Here is a 19,306-nt window from a genome sequence, read left to right as displayed (position 1 = left end):
AAAATAGTCTGAAACAAATGAAAGAAAGGAGAATTTGAACACAATGAATACAAATCAGATGCTAAAAATTGGAGGAAATGGATAGGGAAAGCAAAGGAACAGAAGGAAACATTTTTAGTCTGCAGTCAAAGATAATAAGTAGGAGTTTTAGCATATTAGGAACAAAATTAATCATGACAATGGTTGTCCATTACAAGATGCACATGGTAGCATTAACAATAACTCAGAAAAGTCAGAAGTGTTCAGTAAGTATTTATGATGTTTATTTTGAAATAAAATGCAAATAAATTTAGTCATACGATATGATTGCACTCTTTTTGTTCCACTGGTATCTTCGGAAGAAGTTAAGTAGAAGCTACAAAAGTTTGATAACTGAAATCAGAAGGTCTAGGCAACTTACAGCCAAGAGTTTTAAAAAAGCTGGCTGAGGAGCTCACTGAACCATTAATGTTGTTTTTCAATAAGTCTCAGACCTCTGGGGAAGTTTAAGAAGACTGGGAAATAGCTAATGTTGTAAACAGGCTAAATGGGATGACCCAGGTAATTATAGGCCTGTCAGTCTGATGTCAATCCCATGCAAGATAATGGAGCGTCTGTTACAAGATTCAATTAATAAAATAATAAAAAAGGCAAGTAACATAATTAATGCCAATAAACATGGGTTTATATCAAATAGATCCTGTCAAAAAAACTTGCTGTCTTTTTAATGTGATCACACGATTGGCTGATAAAGGTAATAGTGTGGATGTAATAGACTTGAGATGGCACAGCATTTTGATTAAAATACTAGAAAGATGCCAAATTAATATGGTACACATTAAATGGATTAAACACTGGCTAAATGATAGGTCTCAAGATGTAATGTAAATGGGAAATCTTCACAAACAAGGTGTGTTTCTACTGGGGTCCTGAAGAAACTAGGTCTTAGCCCTATGCTATTTAATATTTTTATAAATGATTTAAAAAAATAAAATCATCGCTGACAGAGTTTGTAGATGACACAAAAACGGAGGGAATGGTACATAATGAAGAGGATCGCTGACACAGCTATCTGTATTGCTTGGTATGCTGGGAATGAACAAACAACATGCATTTTAATATAGCTAAGTGTAAATGTATTCATCTAGGACCAAATGATATAGATCATCATGGGAGGCCTCTATACTTGGAAGCAATGACTCTGGGGAAAATTTGAAGGTAGCAGTGGATAATTTGAGGGTAGTGGTGGGTAATCAGATGACCATGAACTCCCTGTGCTATACTGTGGCCAAAACAGCTAATATGATCCTGGGATGCACCAGGGTAAGCTCAGTTAGGAGTAAAGAGGTTATTTCACCTCTGTATGTGGCTCTGGTGCAACTGTTGCTGGACCACTATGTCCTAAGTTGGTGTCCATAATTCAAAAAGCATATTGATAAATTGGAGCAGGTACACAGAACAGCCACAAGAATGGCTAAAGGATTAGAATAATATGCAGTATAGTGACTTATATCCTTGAGTCTATCTATTTACCTTAACAAAGAGAAGGTTAAGGGGTGACTTGATTACAGTCTATAAGTATCTACACAGCAAGCCATTATTTTGAAATAATGTCGAGCTGGAGGACTTTTTACTCTAACTTCTGTAACCCTCATTTCACGAGGAGTAAGGGAAGTGGAAGGAAGAGTCCTCTTCCTCCGACTTCCTGCTGTGTAGAGAGCGCCAAAACTGAGTTAAGCTATTTCGACTTCAGCTACGCAATTGACATAGCTGAAGTTACGTAATCTTATTTCAACATCTGCCCTGCAATGTAGCCATACCCCGAGAGTAATTAACCATTGGAACAGCTTACCAAAGGTTGTGGTAGATTCTCCATCACTGGCAATTTTAAAATCACAATAGGATTTTTTTTAAAAGATGTGATCAAAAAATTATTCTGGGGAAGATCTATGGTCTATGTTATACAAGAGATCGAACTAGTTGACCACAGTCAGCCCTTTTGGCCTTTCAATCTGTGAAGTTTAAAGAATGTGCTTATGTTCAAACAATTAGGCATGTGCTTAACTTTAACTTTACACTGATTTCTCTGTCATTAAGAATCTGCTGAAGTGCTTTGCTGAATGTGAGCTATAAAACAGGTCCATGGGCCATGCAACCACATTTAAAGTTAGTGTTCTTTGAAAACAAACAGCCTCTATATAGTAAAACTAGACCACTCAAGTTTGATAATACATGAAGCCCGCATATGATATATTGAAACCTTATTAAAAATACAGAGAATACTTATCAGCCCTCTATATCCTGTGGTTGCAATGAGATTCTACATCAAATCTGAATGTGTGAGCTAACAGAAAATTTCTGGCTGGAAAGTAGCAAAATATTAGAAGTTGTAAATTCTTTTACCTGATCTATGAAAATGTGTTCTTGAAACCAATTTATGTCCAGCGCTACCAGATTTATCATGCAACTTAAAATGAAAGAAAATAAACCATATAGCATGCTTTGTAGTTTATCTCCCCTGCCATGCATATCAATTAAGCAAAAAAGAGTTTGTTCCACAAAAGCTAAATGCATATAGGATATAGAGGCAGTGTGGCCTAGTGATTAGGACCTGATGAGGCTACATATTTCTAACCCCATCCCCCCAGCTAATTATTATCAAATTTAGCATGAAACCCTGGCCAACATTTTTAGCACTTAAGACCTTATTTTCAGAAGTCTTGAGCACTCACACTCCCATTGGAGATACAGGTTGTCAGCATCTGTAGTTTACCAGTAAAGACACGTGATTCTCATGAAGTTATCTGTTCAGTTTATGGGGTTAATTCTCACCATATGCCTCTGATACTTATATGGACCCCCTGAGCATAGTATTTGAGAACCTCATGATACCTCAGGGAGGTAGGTGAATACATTCACGTAGGGAACTGTGGCACATAGAAACTAAGTAGTTCCTCAAGGTGTCACAGTGTCAAAGGCAGAGCTGGGAATTGAACCTGAATGCCTTAAGTTAGCACTTTTAACTACTGGACCATCCTTTTTCCTCATCTATCCTCATGCATTCTTTTCAGGCATAAAATTACCAGTTCAAAACTATACCCAGTAAAATACTCTTCCAGGCCAAAAGAACATTAATAGTGCAGAAGAAAGGAAAATGTTCAAAAAAGTTTGATGTGTGATGTTGCCCTTATCTTATGGTGGTAAGTCTGTACAGTAAACCGTATTCCAACTGTGACTTCATTTATTTCACCAAGGGTAGTTTACAGTCTCAGAAGAAAATGGCCTAGCACTAAACAGATACAAGGGAGGAAAAGTAGGACAGTTTTTGCCCTAGAGAAATATATGCAGAGTCCAGTAAAAGAGTTCAGTGTTCCTCTAAAATTAGAGATTAAATCAATTATGCAACACTAAACCACAGCAGATGTAGAATTAAAAAAAAATCTGTGCAAAATTAGCCAGCCTGTCATGTTCTTTTAATATTTCAAAATTACAGTTTTGGTGAACTATATATATATATATATATATATATATATATATATATATATATATATATAAGAATGAGAGAAAACCTTATAACCTCTTTAAGAGCCTTTAAAAATGAATAAATATGCAAATTCCAGGTTCCCTAGCCATTCAAGACTGACATTCTTGGAGATTTAAGTCCTCTATGTATCACCTGAACAGGTGTAGTACAAGAAGTACAGTGTTCGATCATTCCATAGCTAGCGCATCTCATACTTTGATGGTGGTCCTACATCTAGAGCAAGGAGGAAAGTCATCCTTTCATGGTCCCATAAATCCTCAACCTTTTAGCTGAGACTACCAATTACTGATGTGATTACCTGTCCACTAGGAAATGGACCAGAGGGGTTTTTTTCTTCAAAAAGGACTATAAACAGACAGTATATGACTACAACTTTTAGCCACTAGGTATCTAAGCCTGAAGCATGGAATACCATTTCTAAACCCCCAAGTCATCCTTATTTCATTGTATGAGATTCACAACCCTTCTCTGAGACCCCTTCCCACCATGTTAGAGCCTTTGGGTTATACCTCATGCATTATGAACTTTTTCTAACCACAACGATACCCAATAAAGTTAGGGATTTATAATTTATGGTGAGATGATGTTTCCAGATGATTACATTTTTTTACATATGTGTGTGTGTGTGTATGCTGGTCACTCAATATAAATTCATTGGAAAGGTCCATGTGAATACAAACAAACCTCAGCTTATTTTTTTTAAAGAAGCATAGTTCTAATGATTGTGGAGAAAAGCTTGAAAGTGTGAACCCTCAATGATCCAATCCCAGAAGGGATATTTCAAAAAAGGAATACAAATGTATTTCTTTAAATTATGTTTCTCAAGCCCTTCTCATAATTTGTATTACTAGACATTGTCATTGCTATACTACTTATAAATGCTGCAGAGGTGTTGTGAGGACTGATATGTTAACATCTGACCAGTGTTTTGAAAGACTACAGTATTAACGATCATTGAAATGATTCACTCATGTGAATAAGTGTTTGCAGGCTCTGGAGATCAGGATTAGCATCTTTGTGAGAGAAAGTGTTAACTAATTATCTGGCCTGGCAAAGGCATATCATTTCACTCAAGCACTTCTTGACTGTGGGAATGTCCTCACTACCCAGCTAACCTGTGAGATTGGCACCCAGATCAGAGCACAGCAAAAGACTTACCTAACTTACTGTGTCTTCACAAGCCTCAGGGGGTAGCCGACTTAGTCTGTACAGGATAAACTTAAAAAACAACGAATGGTCTGGTAGCACTTTATAGACTAACAAAACATGTAGATAGTAGCATGAGCTTTTGTGGGCACAGCCCACTTCTTCAGATAAAACTCCAGTCATATGAAGAAGTGGGCTGTGCCCACAAAAGTTCATAATACCATCTACAGTAAACTTCCGATAATCCGGCACCTTTAGGACCCAGGGGGTGCCGGATTATCAGATATGCTGGACTGTTAGAAGGGGGGGCTATGAGGGGTCTGGGGGAGGTGGAAGGGGATGACACCCCAGACCCCTCATAGCCCCCCGTTACGATAGTCAGGCTCTGCTCCACGAGTCCCTGATTCAGCCGCTGCTGGTCAGTTTCAGCAGCAGCTGAATCGGGGATGCCTGCAATAGAGCAGCTGGGGTGCTGCCGCGTTGGTCCTGCAGCACTGAGGGGCGGCGCTACCGCACCAACCCAGCAGCACTCCAGCTGCTCTTGGGGACGCCTGGGACAGAGCAGATGGGGTACTGCCCGGTTGATCCCATAGCGCTGCCCCTCGGGGCTGCGGGACCAACCCGGCAGCACCCCAGCTGCTCTTGGGGATGCCTGGGGCAGAGCAGCTGGAATGCTGCCGGGTTGGTCCCCAGCGCCAAAGGACGGCGCTGCGGGACCAACCCGGCAGGACCCCAGCTGCTTCTGCCCCAGGTGTCTGGATTCAGCCTGCTGTGAAACTGACGCTGCTGGTCAATTTCAGCAGCAGCTGAATCCTGACGCCTGGAGCAAAGCAGCTGGGGTGCTGCCAGTTGGTCCCGTAGCACCGCCCCTCGGCGCTGCGGGACCAACCCAGCAGCACCCCAGCTGCTCTGCCCAAGGGGTCCCCAAGTGAGCCGCTGCTGAAACAGATCAGCGGCTGATTCCAGGAAGCCCGGGGTAGAACAGCTCTGCCCTGGGCTTCCTGGAATCAGCCGCTGATCTGTTTCAGCAGTGGCTGAATCAGGGACCCCTGGGGCAGAGCAGCTGGGGTCCTGCCGGGTTGGTCCCGCATCGCAGTCCTTTGGCACTGCGGGACCAACCCGGCAGCACTCCAGCTGCTCTGCCCCAGGCGTCCCCAAGAGCAGCTGGGGTGCTGCCGGGTTGGTCCCGCAGCCCCGAGGGGCAGCGCTACCAGACCAACCCGGCAGCACCCCAGCTGCTCTGCTCCCGGCTGCTTCCCCGATTCAGCTGCTGGTCAGTTTCAGCAGCAGCTGAATGGGGGAAGCCTGTCTGGCTGCCCCAGCACTTCCGGGTTCCTGATGGTGCCGGACCATCAGGAGCCCCAGAGCATTGGATGCCGGACTAATGGAGTTTTATTGTACATGTTTTGTTAGTCTATAAAGTGCTACCAGAGCAGTTTTTGTGTCTTCACAGTTTCTGAACGTGCCCATGTGTGCCTGGGACATACCCAAAGAGTCTTTGTGATGAGATGCTCTAGGATTCTTCCCCAACTAGTCAGTGCTTTGGGGGATTTGCAGGAAGGACATTGGAGGATTATCAGCACTTTTGCTTATGTCTTCACTATGAAAGACTTCCTCCCATGTGGGTAAGATAGCTCAAAGCACCTCCTATTTCAGGTCAGAAATTTTACAGGTGGATGATAGTGGGGGGACAAGCTAAGCTCATCTAAACTCAGCCTGGCTCAAATGTGCAGTGAAGAATCCTTGTTAGGAAAAGCTACTTAAAACAGCACACAGCTGAGCAGAGAAAATCAACAGTTGCATTCTGTTATGCCTATTTCCAAACTGCAACCTGGACCTAATTTTGCTAAAAGAATACTATGGTTGTCACATTTCAGTTTGATTGTAGATATGGTTGCTGACATTGTTTTGTTTTCGATTTTAAGCCCTTTTGATTCTTTCCCAGGATTATTGGTATCTCCTCCTTTCCAGAACTGTTGTTCAACAGTGTCTGTAAAAGGAAACCAACCAATCTCTTGTGCTTAGAATATTTTGCTTTCCATGGGCAAGAATAGTTTGGAGAATTAAATATAGTGACCACCCTATCAGTTTCACGTATTATCTGAATCCAAGCTTTCTTGGATTCTCTTGAGTCAACTATTACTGAACTCTGGTCTATGGACACTTAGTCTGCAAAATCTTTACTGGTGGTCATCACAGAGTTGGCTTATCATATAGTGCTGGCTTCTTTTTCCCTTTTCAAGTTGCTTGCCCAGGGCTGTTCACTGCAAAGAAGAGCAAAGAAGCCTGAAACAGGGTGGTGCCTGACAGCTGCCTGCAGTAGAGGATGCTGCTGCCATGCAAGACTGACATTCTTGGAGATTTAACAAAATACAGGACTATGTAGCACTTTAAAGACTAACAAGATGGTTTATTAGATGATGAGCTTTCGTGGGCCAGACCCACTTCCTCAGATCAAATAATGGAAGAAAATAGTCACAACCATATATACCAAAGGATACAATTTTAAAAAAATGAACACACATGAAAAGGACAAATCACATTACAGAACAGAAGGGGGATGTAGGGGGGGGGGAGGAAGGAAGGTGAATGCGTGTGAGTTAATGATATTAGAGGTGGGGAAGGGGAAATGTCTGTGAGTTAAAAATGTCTGTGAGTTTTCTTCCATTATTTGATCTGAGGAAGTGGGTCTGGCCCACGAAAGCTCATCATCTAATAAACCATCTTGTTAGTCTTTAAAGTGCTACATAGTCCTGTATTTTGTTTCAGCTACACCAGACTAACACGGCTACATCTCTATCACTATTCTACATTGGAGATTTAAGTCCTCTATGTATCACCCGAACAGAAAATGAAACAAATTCAGGAAGGACAAATGCAAAAGTTCTCCACTTAGGAAGGAGCAATCAATTGCACACATACAACATAGGAAGTGACAATATAGGAAAGAGTGCTGCAAATCTTTTCTGGATTTTTTCCCATTTCTCTACATCTTTCTTGAAATGTGGAACCCAGAATTAGACACAGTACTCCAGCAGAGGCCTATTCAATGCAGAGTAAATGGAAGAATTATTTTTCACGTCTTGCTTACAATACAGAAAGTAATGGGCTTAAACTGCAGCAAAGGAGGTTTAGGTTGGACATTAGGAAAAACTTCCTAACTGTCAGGATGGTTAAATACTGCAATAAATTGCCTAGGGAGGTTGTGGAATTTCCATCACTGGAGATATTTAAGAGCAAGTTGGATAAACATCTCTCAGGGATGATCTAGATGGTTCTTGGGCCTGCTGTGAGGGCAGGAGACTGGAATTTATGACTTCTCAAGATCCCTTCCCATTCTAGTTGTCTATGATTCTATTCGATATAAATATTTGGGCTTGGTCTGGAGTCTTGACTCTAGGGCCCTGCAGGATGGGAACACAAATGCCTACATCACATTTAGACAGTTCCACAAGCCTGAATCTACTACCATCACGGGCCAGTGACAGGTGGTTTATCTGCAGTATATCATGCCCTCTGTGCATCTGTTTCCCCATCCATAAAACAGGCTCAATGGTATTTTGTCAATTATGGCAGGACTGGAAGCAGAACACTGAGAGGTTACATTGGCGGGCGGTTGTTATATGGATCAGATGGTGTCAATCTCGGATCCTGCTTAGGCAACATTTAATGCTGATGTCGACATCCATTAACTTTGTTTACTAAACTGTCTCATTATCCGTTGTGTGTCAGGATTTCTTTAGGGTGTGGTGGAATAGGACAGATGGGCTGAAAACCTTCCTTTGGGCATGGAAAACACATGATTGGACAGATGGGCTCCAAGAAGTTGCCTACAGGCCTGGAGCATGTGGGACAAGAAAGAGGGGGAGAAACATCCTTTCCTGTCTTCACAGCCAAATGTAAAAGCCAATAGAGAACACTGTGGGCAAAGTGAAGAATTTGTATCCAGTTATTTCCTTTAGAGCACACTGAGGATCTTTCTCCAGAAGATGTTATCCAAAGAATCTACAGGTATAAATACCTGTTTGGCTATTAATGCTAGCATTACTCCCTTGCTATATGTTGAAGGGGAGTTTATAAACCAATGATTCACATCATATTTCTAAATAGGTGTTTTAGGTAGCAGAGCACACATTTTCCTAACATATACATTTAAACTGCAAAAAAGGGGGATAAAAAATATCAAGAATATGTAAAGGTACACTGACCTCAATTGTTACCTTTAAAGCCTTTTTTTCACAGCAAAATTCGAGGCAATAAAATATCTTTTCCACTAAAGCTGTATTAACTAGCCAGTCCTTTGGGATTAAGAACAAAGAAATCCCAGGGCGGATTTCTCAGGAATGTGATTACTCAAATACATTCTCATTTTACAGTTTATAAAACTAATCTTGAGAAAGGTCAGAAAGTGACCAACACACTGATCTGAGTGTCCAAAATATCCCTGTAAGTAAATAAAATTCCAGACTTTATGCAGTGTTATATTTGAAGAGAATTAGGAGACTAATTACTTTTCTGGGGAAAGGCATTTCACTCTTCATTGTGAAAAATATGTAGCAGACCTACGGACACTGGGGACATTTTTTGGCATAACTAGCACCTGATGGCATATTCCCCCTGAGTTCCTGACACTCCTCTATTCTGAGGTATGAGAACATGCCAGCTAGGCCAGGTGTATATCAGATTAGGATTTCTATGCCTTGTGGAAATATTTAGTTGCCTTCTTGAGTTGGTGTTACATGCCCACCCATGCCTCTTCATTGACTTCAATGTTAAGTACACAATGTTAGGCACTAATCCCACATCCAGGATAACTCAGTCCCTGCACTGAAGCTCTTATAATCCAAGAAAACAGGTACCATTTACAGAGTGAAGAGGTGGATACGATCCACATGTTTGATTTTTAAACACTTTGGCCACATCTAGACTGCATGCCTTTTTTGATGCCTCTGTCAAAAGAGCGCCTAGACTGCAACCACTTCTTTCAAAAAAGCAATCCGCTTTTTCGAAAGAGAGCACCCAGGCAGTCTGGATGCTCTCTTTCGAAGAAGCCCTGTTTGCATTCAAAAACACCTTTTTTCAAAAGATTACTTTCGAAAAAAGGCGGCCTTCCTTGTAAAATGAGGCTTACTGCTGTTGACAAAACCGCCGTGTTGTGTCGATTTACTATTGACAGAACGTGGCGGAAGTCTAGACGCAGGTATAGTTATTTTTGAAAAAAGGCCACTTTTTCGAAAAAACCCTGTAGTCTAGACACAACCATTGTGTAAAGTCCAGCCCCAGTGAAATCAATGGGAGTTTCACCCTTGACTTCAGTGGGGCCAGCTTTTAATCATTTCTATACATTTAATCATGTGGTATACATTATCTGTATTAGATCACCTCCTCAACCTATGCATTCTAAATTGACCTATTTATTGTATGCACTAAAGGGGAAGCAGTGACCTATTTGATTATCAGGCCTAGCATCATCATGAAATATTTCATAGTATCTATTAATTCTTTTTTTTTTTCAAGTCAAAAACAAAATCCCAGCTTTCAGAACATTTTCTGGCCATTATTTCTCTCTTACCAACTTTCAGTTCACCGCCTGCAACCACTATACAAGTGGCACTAAGGACATTGCTGGAGTTGACTGGGAATTCCAGAGTCCCCAGCACATAGAGGCCTCTCAGAGGAGGAAGAGTTGTATCCACCAAGATGGTCCTGTCTGAGAGAGAGAGAGAGAGAGGGAGAAATATATCAATATACCAACACTGGGATATGCAGATGGAAAATGAGGATAAAGCTCTGTCAGTCATGGTCACTTAATCATTGGAACAATTTATCACACATTCTACACCACTAGCCATTTTTTTAAATGAGAGATTGGATAATTTTTAAAAAGAAATCCGTTAGAAAAGAACAGGTTACCCCGAGACAGATGGGGTAGGGTGCCTTCATTTTAGCTACTCGTTCCATCTTTGACTCCCCCCCCCCCCACCAAACTTGGGATCTGAGTGAACAAAAATTAACCATATGGACACCATTTTATCTTAGTATGTAAACACCTTTATCAATTGCATCACATTACTAAATTAGGGCTTAAAGAATGAACACCCTTATAATGCATAATCATAACCATGTGATGAATATAATTATATCTACCCATTTACTGTTTACAGTTTTTTAGTTGATGTAAGCAATTCTCACATCACAAAACTCCTTAAATCAGCAACTTACAAGGGGGAAAGGAGATGTGTCCCTGAATGTATACTTAGAGTGAATGAGAATGGATAAGGGGGTAAGAAGATAGCATTGTTAACACATAGAGCATTCATTAAAAGTTACGTCTATCCTGAGCAAGCAGGAAAGGCAGAATCAAAACAAGTCTATACATCAACAGAAGCACGGTCTGCCTGGACCCGTTACCAAGGTCACAACTACCAAGACCCCTTATATACCCAACAAAATCCTTTAGGAATTCTTTTGGGGAAGTTCTATGGCCTGTGTTCTATCCTAGATGAACACAATGGTCGTAGAATTTAGATGATCACAGTACTAGATGATCACAGAAGTGCCTTCTGACTATGAACCTACGAATCTACTTAGAATTGTAAACACTCTTGGTCTGTAATTATCTGTTGGTTCTTTCTTTGCACAGCGCCCATCAAAATGAGGTCCTGCTAATGCAATACAAATAATAAACAACCATAGCATGTTTAAGGCCTATTGACTTCAACTTGAAGCACAGTCTTAAAAGATCCCTATTCCAAAAAGTACTTAAGTGCATGCTTACATCTTATGGACCTGAATGAAATTTAAGCACATGCTAATGGCTTTGTTGAATTTGGGTCCATGTGAAATCTAACTGTGAACGTGATAGTTAATAATTCAGTTCAGTAAAACAAATCTGGAAATTGAGGTTACAAATCATCCATATCACTTTTTTATTACACACAAGCCAATATGAATCAATAAAGTGAAACAGTAGACCAATGTTAAAACAAGTCTCATATAACTAAGGTGAGGAGATAGCAGGTGTGAAAAATTAGGACACAAGGCTGGAGGATAATAGGCACTTTTATAGGAAAAAGACCCAAGGGACACCACTTTCAACAGACTCTTGCAACATCACATTAGAAATACTGGTTCAATACAGAATCTAAAGGAAGAGTGCTATGTAGTGTATCTTCATCTTCCCAAAAGTACACTAGTCAGGTCCTGTGTGCTTGCGAGACCTGATGGGATCACAGAAAAATTCTCTCTGGTGGAAAAATGAGTATGGAGCATGTAATTCAAGGCCGCACATACTGGAGTTGAATTAAGGTTATATGTGCAACCTACATTCCAACATTTCCTAGCTTTTGAGTGTTTGACGTTACAACCATAATGTTCTTTAAGTGTAGGGTTGTTGCTTTGGGTATTTTTTCCAATTTAAAAACAAACAAACAAACAAAATAAATTCAACCATGTGGAATCATACTGACCTCAACTTGGGTCATCAGCATGGTTCAGACTTGAGAACCATAATAAATCATCTACAAATTGAGCCAATGGAGTAACTAGTAGCCATGGCAGGCTATTATACTCCATCTGAACCAGTCACTACAAGAGCATGAGATACAATTTGACAGTGTGTTTCACAGCAACTTGCTGACAACAGATAATGATGAGACTTACACTTTCTGGATCCAGTTGCAAGTTCTGGAGTGGTGTGTTCTGTAATGGTTGCAATGTCATCTAAAACTGGTCTCCCTCCCCTTCTATGCACTACTCTGCTCCTGGTCCTCCCTGCTCCTACACAACCCCCAAATCCATGAATCTTTACCCACACTTGTATATTCCTATCTGCCCCTCTAGTTGCTGTCTCAGCTTGCTCCATATAAACAGCACCCATCTTTTCCAGAGCCTTCTCCCTTCCTCCTGGACTGACTGCTAGCCTCTGCCCATTCAAACAGCTCTCCATTGCTCCAAAACTTTCTCCCACCGTCTTCTTGTCTCACTGTCTCCCTGTGCCACTGGGGTTGGAGGGCAGAGTACCTAAGTACCTGGGCTGCAGTGAATGTGGAAGATGGTTCTCCCTGAAGGGCAGAGGTGAAAGAAAGTGTGTGCACCTTGGTGCACAGCTCTGGGAAAAGCTGGCTGAGGTGCCACAAAAGCCAGCAGGGAGTTATTTAAAGAGCTGGAAGGGACCCGGGTTGCAATAGGACAGTACCTCTCAGAAATTTTAAATTACTTTCATCGCTGCCGAAGGGCCTGACCCTGCCTCTTTTATCTGACTTCAGCATAGACCAGATGAAGATCACAAGCCACTTCTCTCTGGGCCAGCGAGCAGCTGCCTTTTTCACCACCCTCATTTGTGTGGGTGCCTACAGATCCTTGTCATGAGGTTGCTGTGCTGGTCAGTACATCCCAGGCAAGTTGAGCTTGGTGAGAGGAAGATATTGGAGCTACTTCTGTACCTGAGAGTGATCCAGCATCCACCATCTCTTTTTACCTCCCTCCCACCTGACCACACTGACCAGCTAAGGACCACCTGGAATCTCCCACAGGAACAGATAGTCAGGGAAACAGCTCTGGGATTTCTCCACCACAAATGCAGCATGGCGTTGTTGAGCCTTGTCTTCTGGGCCTTGGTCTTGCTGGGCAGACTGAATCAATGGCACATAGGCAAACCCTGCTGTCTGCATGTTGGTGTCCAAGTGTTTTGCCTAGAGCGTGCGCATGTGTTTGAGTATGAGGCCCACATGTTGATATTTCAGTCCCTGCAATGGGATCCTCACTAGGACTCTCAGGTCTACCAGGGTGACTCATAGCTATGGTGGAACCTATAGTCCACCTAGCCCAAGCATCATGAGCAGCACTTTGTGATGTGCCTCAACTATGCTGCCAACAGAGGGTGCCCCCATATTTTGTTGGAGCGAGTTAGAGGATCCTCCTTCCCTGTAGTCTCATGTCTGGCCCTCCCCTGAGTAAATGGGCCTGAACAAACACTGCTTCTCTTTGCCCCCAGTAGGGTGGGGTACTGATAGCTTCTCTCAGTGAAGGGTTGGCCTGGTGGCTGGTTTGCAATTAGAAACTTTCTAGCCCTTTTCCCTGGAGTTGACCTGGTTGCCAATAAGACCTGGGGGTGAGGAGGGTTGGCTGAAATGGGAGGAGGGGGTTAGAAATTTTCAGACCCATTCTCTGGGGTTGTCCTGGTGGCCAGCTAGAGCTGGAGTTGACCTGGTAGCCATTTGGAACTGGGGTTGACTTGACAGCCTCTCAGAGATGGGGTTAGTCTGGGGTGGCCATTCAAAACTGAAGTTGATCCAGTGGCTAGACAAAGCTAAGGTAGACTTGGTGCCTGGTTGGAGCTTGGAATGACCTGGTGGCCAGTTCAGAGCTTGGATTGACCTGGTGGCTAATTGGGAGCTGGGCTTGACCTGGTGGTTGGTCAGAGCTGGAATTGACCAGGCAGCTGATCTGAGCCAGAGTGGATCTGGTGACTGGTTGGAACCAGGGCTATCCTGGAAATTTTCTGCCCGTTTCCATGGGGTTGACCTGATGCCCTCCCTGACTTAGCCTGAGACCATGTGTTGGAAAAATGATTGAGCCCAGCTGGAGACAGACTGTGACACTTGGGCAAGTGGCCCAGGGCTCACAGTGCCCAGAAGCAGAAAGGGACAGCCTCTCAGAACCATGTCACATACTACAGGACTAGAATAGCGACATGCAATGACAAGGATCCGCAGGCACCTGCACACATGAGGAAGGTGAAAAGGGGAGTTGCCCACTGGCCCAGGGAGGGAAAGGTGACCTGTGAGCCCTACCTGGTCCATGCTACAGTCGGGTAAGAGAGGCAGAGTCAGGTCCTTTGAGAGAAACAACTTCCCCATTCACCACAGCCCATGTACTCAGTCCCCTGGCCTCCAGTGGTTTCCAATCACATCCTGTTCTGTACTCACTGAGCTCTAGGACTTGTAGGTTCCTGCAAAGAATCAGATGGAGGACATGTGTACACTAGGAACCTATTTCAAAATAACTAAGATCAATTTAATAACTCCTGGAATAACAAAATCGAAATAGCATGTCCACATTGCAGGGAAGCCGCAAAATTAGTCTGAGGCAGGCTCGGTTAATATGGACATGCTACCTCAACTTAGAGCCCCAGGAAGCACTGGGGAGCAATTAGTTCAAATTACTCTGGGGAGTTATTATTTTGAAATAGCAGCACTGGAGCACCCACACTACTGCTATTTCGAAATAACTATTTTGAAATTAGCGTTATTCCCTGAGAAAAGCAGGAGTACAGATTTCGGAATGAGTAGCCTCTTATTTCGAAATAATGAGCTTGGTAGTGTGGACTCTCCACTTATTAGTTCAACCTACAAGGGGATATTTTGAAATAAAACCATAGTGTAGACCAGGACTTAAGGGTCAGAGTCTCCCTGGAACAGCCAAGCCAACCCCAATTATTCAAATACCATGAGACAGACCCACAACCTGTGAGATTGGGTCAAAATCATGAGATTTTTCTTTCTTTAAAAAGGGGTATTGCGTTTTTGGCTTGTTTAACTCTCCTTCCCTCCCTCGGCTGTGTGTAAGTGTATGAGAGAGAGACAGGGAGTAATCTGTGCCCCCAGGTTTTTTTAACAATTATTTTGACCCATACCACAGGAGCTCTGGGCCCCACTGTATTACTGTGAATCTTGGGGGAGGTCCCTTTAGCCCCCACATTGCTCCTTTTTCTATAATAGGGATCTCACATATGAATCATGCCTTGTAAGGTATTAGGTGAAAGGTTATGATCTGCTGAAAGTCATCTCTATATGCATATGAGTGTACCATTAACATATATGAAGGTGTGAAAATTATGTTGTATGATTTATCACTAAAGCATAGCATAAATTAGGGAATCAGCCAGATATTAACTTCCCAGAGACAACATCCAGGAGGGAAACCTACTTGCAGGTGGGGAATCAATGGCCATTGTCCAGCACAGGAGCTATAATGCAATGTCTCACCTGCATGAGGACACACCAGAATTGCTCAGCTTTGCAAGCATATGGACTAAATGAAACACTCATTGCTCCATAACTAGATCTTCATACATGTGACCCATGAATAATAATAGAAGGGAGAAATTCTGAACCTCCAAGACACCTGTGGAGACCCAATGTGGTTTCCCAGGCACAACTGAGGGAAGAATTTGTGTGTGTTCGGTGGGGCTACATCTAGACTGCAAGTTACTTTTGGAAGAAGCTTTTCCAGAAGAGATCTTCCAAAAAACTTCTTCTGAAAGAGAGCGTCCACACTGCCAAATGCAATGAAAAAGGAATCTGCGTTTTCGAAAGATAGTGTCCAGACTGAATGGATGCTATCTCGCATTTAAATTGTGATTACTGTACTATGGATGGAGTGGCCACCAGGGCACCTGTGATTTTTCATTTTTCCTCTTCCAAAAGAACTACCTCTTCCCCGTCCTCGCAGAAGGAGGATTACCAATGCCAGAAAAACCCCTCTGTTCTTTCGATTTTCTTTCGAAAAAATGCGATTGCAGTGTGGACGTAATTGAAGGTTTTTTGGAAAAAATACTGTTTTTCCAAAAAAGCTCTGTATTGTAGATATACCCTGGGTCTGTGAGGAGACAGAAATATATTCTGCAAAAACAGCAGGGGGCTCCATTGTAGAGTTAATTTCCTTCCATACTGGGGAAGGAAGGGAACTGATGGTTATAAGAGTGTGACACATTTGATATACTTCTTCTGGCACATACCTAATTACCTCCTTTAAGCAACTCTGCAGATAACACAATGAGGTGACTAGTCAGTGCCTAAGATCAGTGACTTTAATTCAGATGGGTTAAGGAAATTTATTTCTAGATAACTGAAAAACTGTATGGCTATGTCTACACTACAGAATTTTTGCAGAAAAAAAGGCCGTTTTTCCGCAAAATTTGCAGAACGTCCGCATTGCAAGCGCATTCTTTCAACAGTGAATTGATAGTAAACTGAAAGAACAGAGGAGTTTTTGCGCAATTGGTATGCCATTCTGTGTATACCAATCAGTGCTTACTTTCGAGAGAGCGTCCATGCAATCTGGACGCTCTCTTTCGCAAAACCGCATCGCTTTTTCAATGTGATTTTGCAGTGTGGACGTGCTTTTACGCAAGAAGTTTTTGCAGAAGATCTCTTCTGACAAAAGCTTCTTGAACAAAAAGCCTGCAGTCTAAACGTAGCCTATTTGTTTTATCCCTTCCCCCAAGAAATTCACATCACCATAAGCAACTGCGTTAAGAAAATAATTCAAATCTAAGAGGGCTACCTTTCATTTTATGTGTACTTCCTGCACAAAAGCTCACAGCCTTAATGTTTGAGCGTACAACACTGAGAATTCACTAATGACTCCAGCAATGACATAAAATGCCTTTGATCAACCCCACTGCTATATAAAACACCATAGCATGCCATTGAATGGAAATCAGGCACAACAGACAAGCTATTATATGAGATACAGTACTCCAGCATTCATCTCTTCAAACAGAAAAAGTTCAAAGAAAATCAAAATCAGAAAATGAATAAGAGAGTGGATTCCACCACTAAAAAGGAGTGGCAGGGGCTACGTGATATCACATCTAGACCTTTCAAACCAACATTCCATTGAGTAGAATTATAACATGCTCTTCTTCCACTCAATATGCAATGTGTCAGGAGTGTGTCATACTGAAAACCATAAACCTCAGCACTGAAAATCTGAATGCTTGAGGAGCTAATGCAGTCCATCAACTGGCTTAGAATGAAGACAGCTGTAGTAAGTTGAGGGTCAGTAACATGGAGTCAGCAGGCCTAAGGCCTGTAACATGAAAACAGCAACAGGCCTGCAGTCTAGTGAGCAAGACTTTGGCTCAGTAACTCAGATACTGGTAACTGTATAATTGTGTAAGTTAGGACACAGGGGGGCACCGAAAACAGACTGTAAGCCAAAAGGGAGTAACGGCACATCTTAAGGAATGTCCTGGTACAAAAACTCCCTAAAAACTAATGCATGTACCGACCTAGGTTCAGGATCAGGTCGGAATTGACAGCATGAAAGATAGTAAGTAAGCCCCCCTTCTGTAAGGTGAGGGGTGGTATCTAGGCAACAGAGAGTGGTAACCCGTATGTAAAGAAATGATGTAAGTTGTTTGTACCTGTCTATAAAAGGACACCGCAAAAGGTGCTCTCCAGCCAGCCTTGGGGGCGCACACTAGGCATCTGAATGGCAGGTGTCATTGCCTAAACTTACAGAATGCACAGTAGCTTAACTTTGACTGACTGCTGTTAATATCTGTTATATGGCAATCAATAGGCCTGCCTGGTGTTGGTACCTTGTCAACGCGGGCCATAGTGCCCAGTGGTGTAACATTGTACTGATCTCTGTTACCAACTGGTAGAGCTTCGCATTTGACAATAAACCTGCTCAATTGATTTTAAGTCTTGCCTGCATCTGTCGTTTCTGGGGTCTCTCAGAGATCTCCTGTGTTGACCCAAGTGCCCGGGGTCTAACACTTTAGATAAAGGGAGTACTGATTGTTACGCACACAGCCAAAAGTTTATCATCACCGACAGAGTAGAGGTCCTGTCAGGAGCGCACCAGGATGACCCTGACCAGACGACGCTGACACTGACAGTCCAGACCACCGAGGGTACCGAGGTACAACAACAGCTACTGTTTGTTGACAGAACTTTATGAATCAAGTCATGTTTTAAATGTGAGAGTCCCCATAAATACATGTGATAGAAATGTAGCCGTGTTAGTCTGGGGTAGCTGAAGCAAAATGCAGGACAATGTAGCACTTTAAAGACTAACAAGATGGTTTATTAGATGATGAGCTTTCGTGGGCCAGACCCACTTCCTCAGATCAAATAGTGGAAGAAAATAGTCACAACCATATATACCAAAGGATACAATTAAAAAGAATGAACACATATGAAAAGGACAAATCACATTTCAGAACAGGAGGGGATGCGGGGGGGGGGGGGGGAGGAAGGAAGGTAAGTGTCTGTGAATTGATGATATTAGAGGTGGGGAGAGTGGGATGTTTGTGAGTTAATGGTATTAGAGGTGATAATTGGGGAAGCTATCTTGATAATAGGTAAGATAGTTCAAGTGTTTGTTCATTCCTTTTTGGAGAGTGTCGAATTTTAACATGAATGACAGTTCAGAGGATTCCTTTTCAAGTGCAGATGTAAAAGGTCTTTGTAGCAGAATGCAGGTGGTTAAGTCATTGAGAGAGTGTCCTTTCTGGTTAAAATGGCAAGAAACTGTTTTTTCTTTGTGATCTTGTCTGATATCTGTTTTGTGGGCATTAATCCTTTGGCGAAGTGTCTGAGATGTTTGTCCAATGTACATAGCAGACCCATAGTCTCCTATAGACAACCACCTAACCTCAAGATGATTCTTACCAACAACCACAGGACATACCACACTAATACCAACCCTGGTATCTTCCCTTGCAACAAACCCCGTTGCCAGCTTTGTCCACATATTCATTCTGCTGATACCATTATTGGACCTAACCAAGTGAGTTATAAGATCAAGGACACATATTCCTGCGCATCCAGAAATATAATCTATGCTATCATGTGCCGAAAGTGTCCGTCTGCTATGTACATTGGACAAACATCTCAGACA

General features: G+C 42.4%; 1 protein-coding gene across 15 annotated transcripts in view; it reads right to left on the bottom strand.

The window, feature by feature from the left end:
* The window catches only part of PKHD1 (PKHD1 ciliary IPT domain containing fibrocystin/polyductin), a 417,767-nt gene that overhangs the window by 125,146 nt on the left and 273,315 nt on the right, over positions 1–19,306 (bottom strand). For all 15 annotated transcript variants that reach the window (XR_012902469.1, XM_075923353.1, XM_075923339.1 and 12 more), the window contains one exon: positions 10,242–10,379. Coding sequence is in view for 14 of the 15 variants with exons in the window: in XM_075923353.1 (XP_075779468.1) it covers positions 10,242–10,379 (138 nt within the window). In the remaining variant the exon portion in view is untranslated. The remainder of the gene's footprint in view (positions 1–10,241; positions 10,380–19,306) is intronic.

Source organism: Pelodiscus sinensis, chromosome 3 (assembly GCF_049634645.1).
Source record: "Pelodiscus sinensis isolate JC-2024 chromosome 3, ASM4963464v1, whole genome shotgun sequence".
In the NCBI taxonomy this organism is placed as follows: Eukaryota; Metazoa; Chordata; order Testudines; family Trionychidae; genus Pelodiscus; species Pelodiscus sinensis.
Note: the sequence above shows the minus strand (reverse complement) of the source record. Positions and strands in the feature narration are given on the sequence as shown.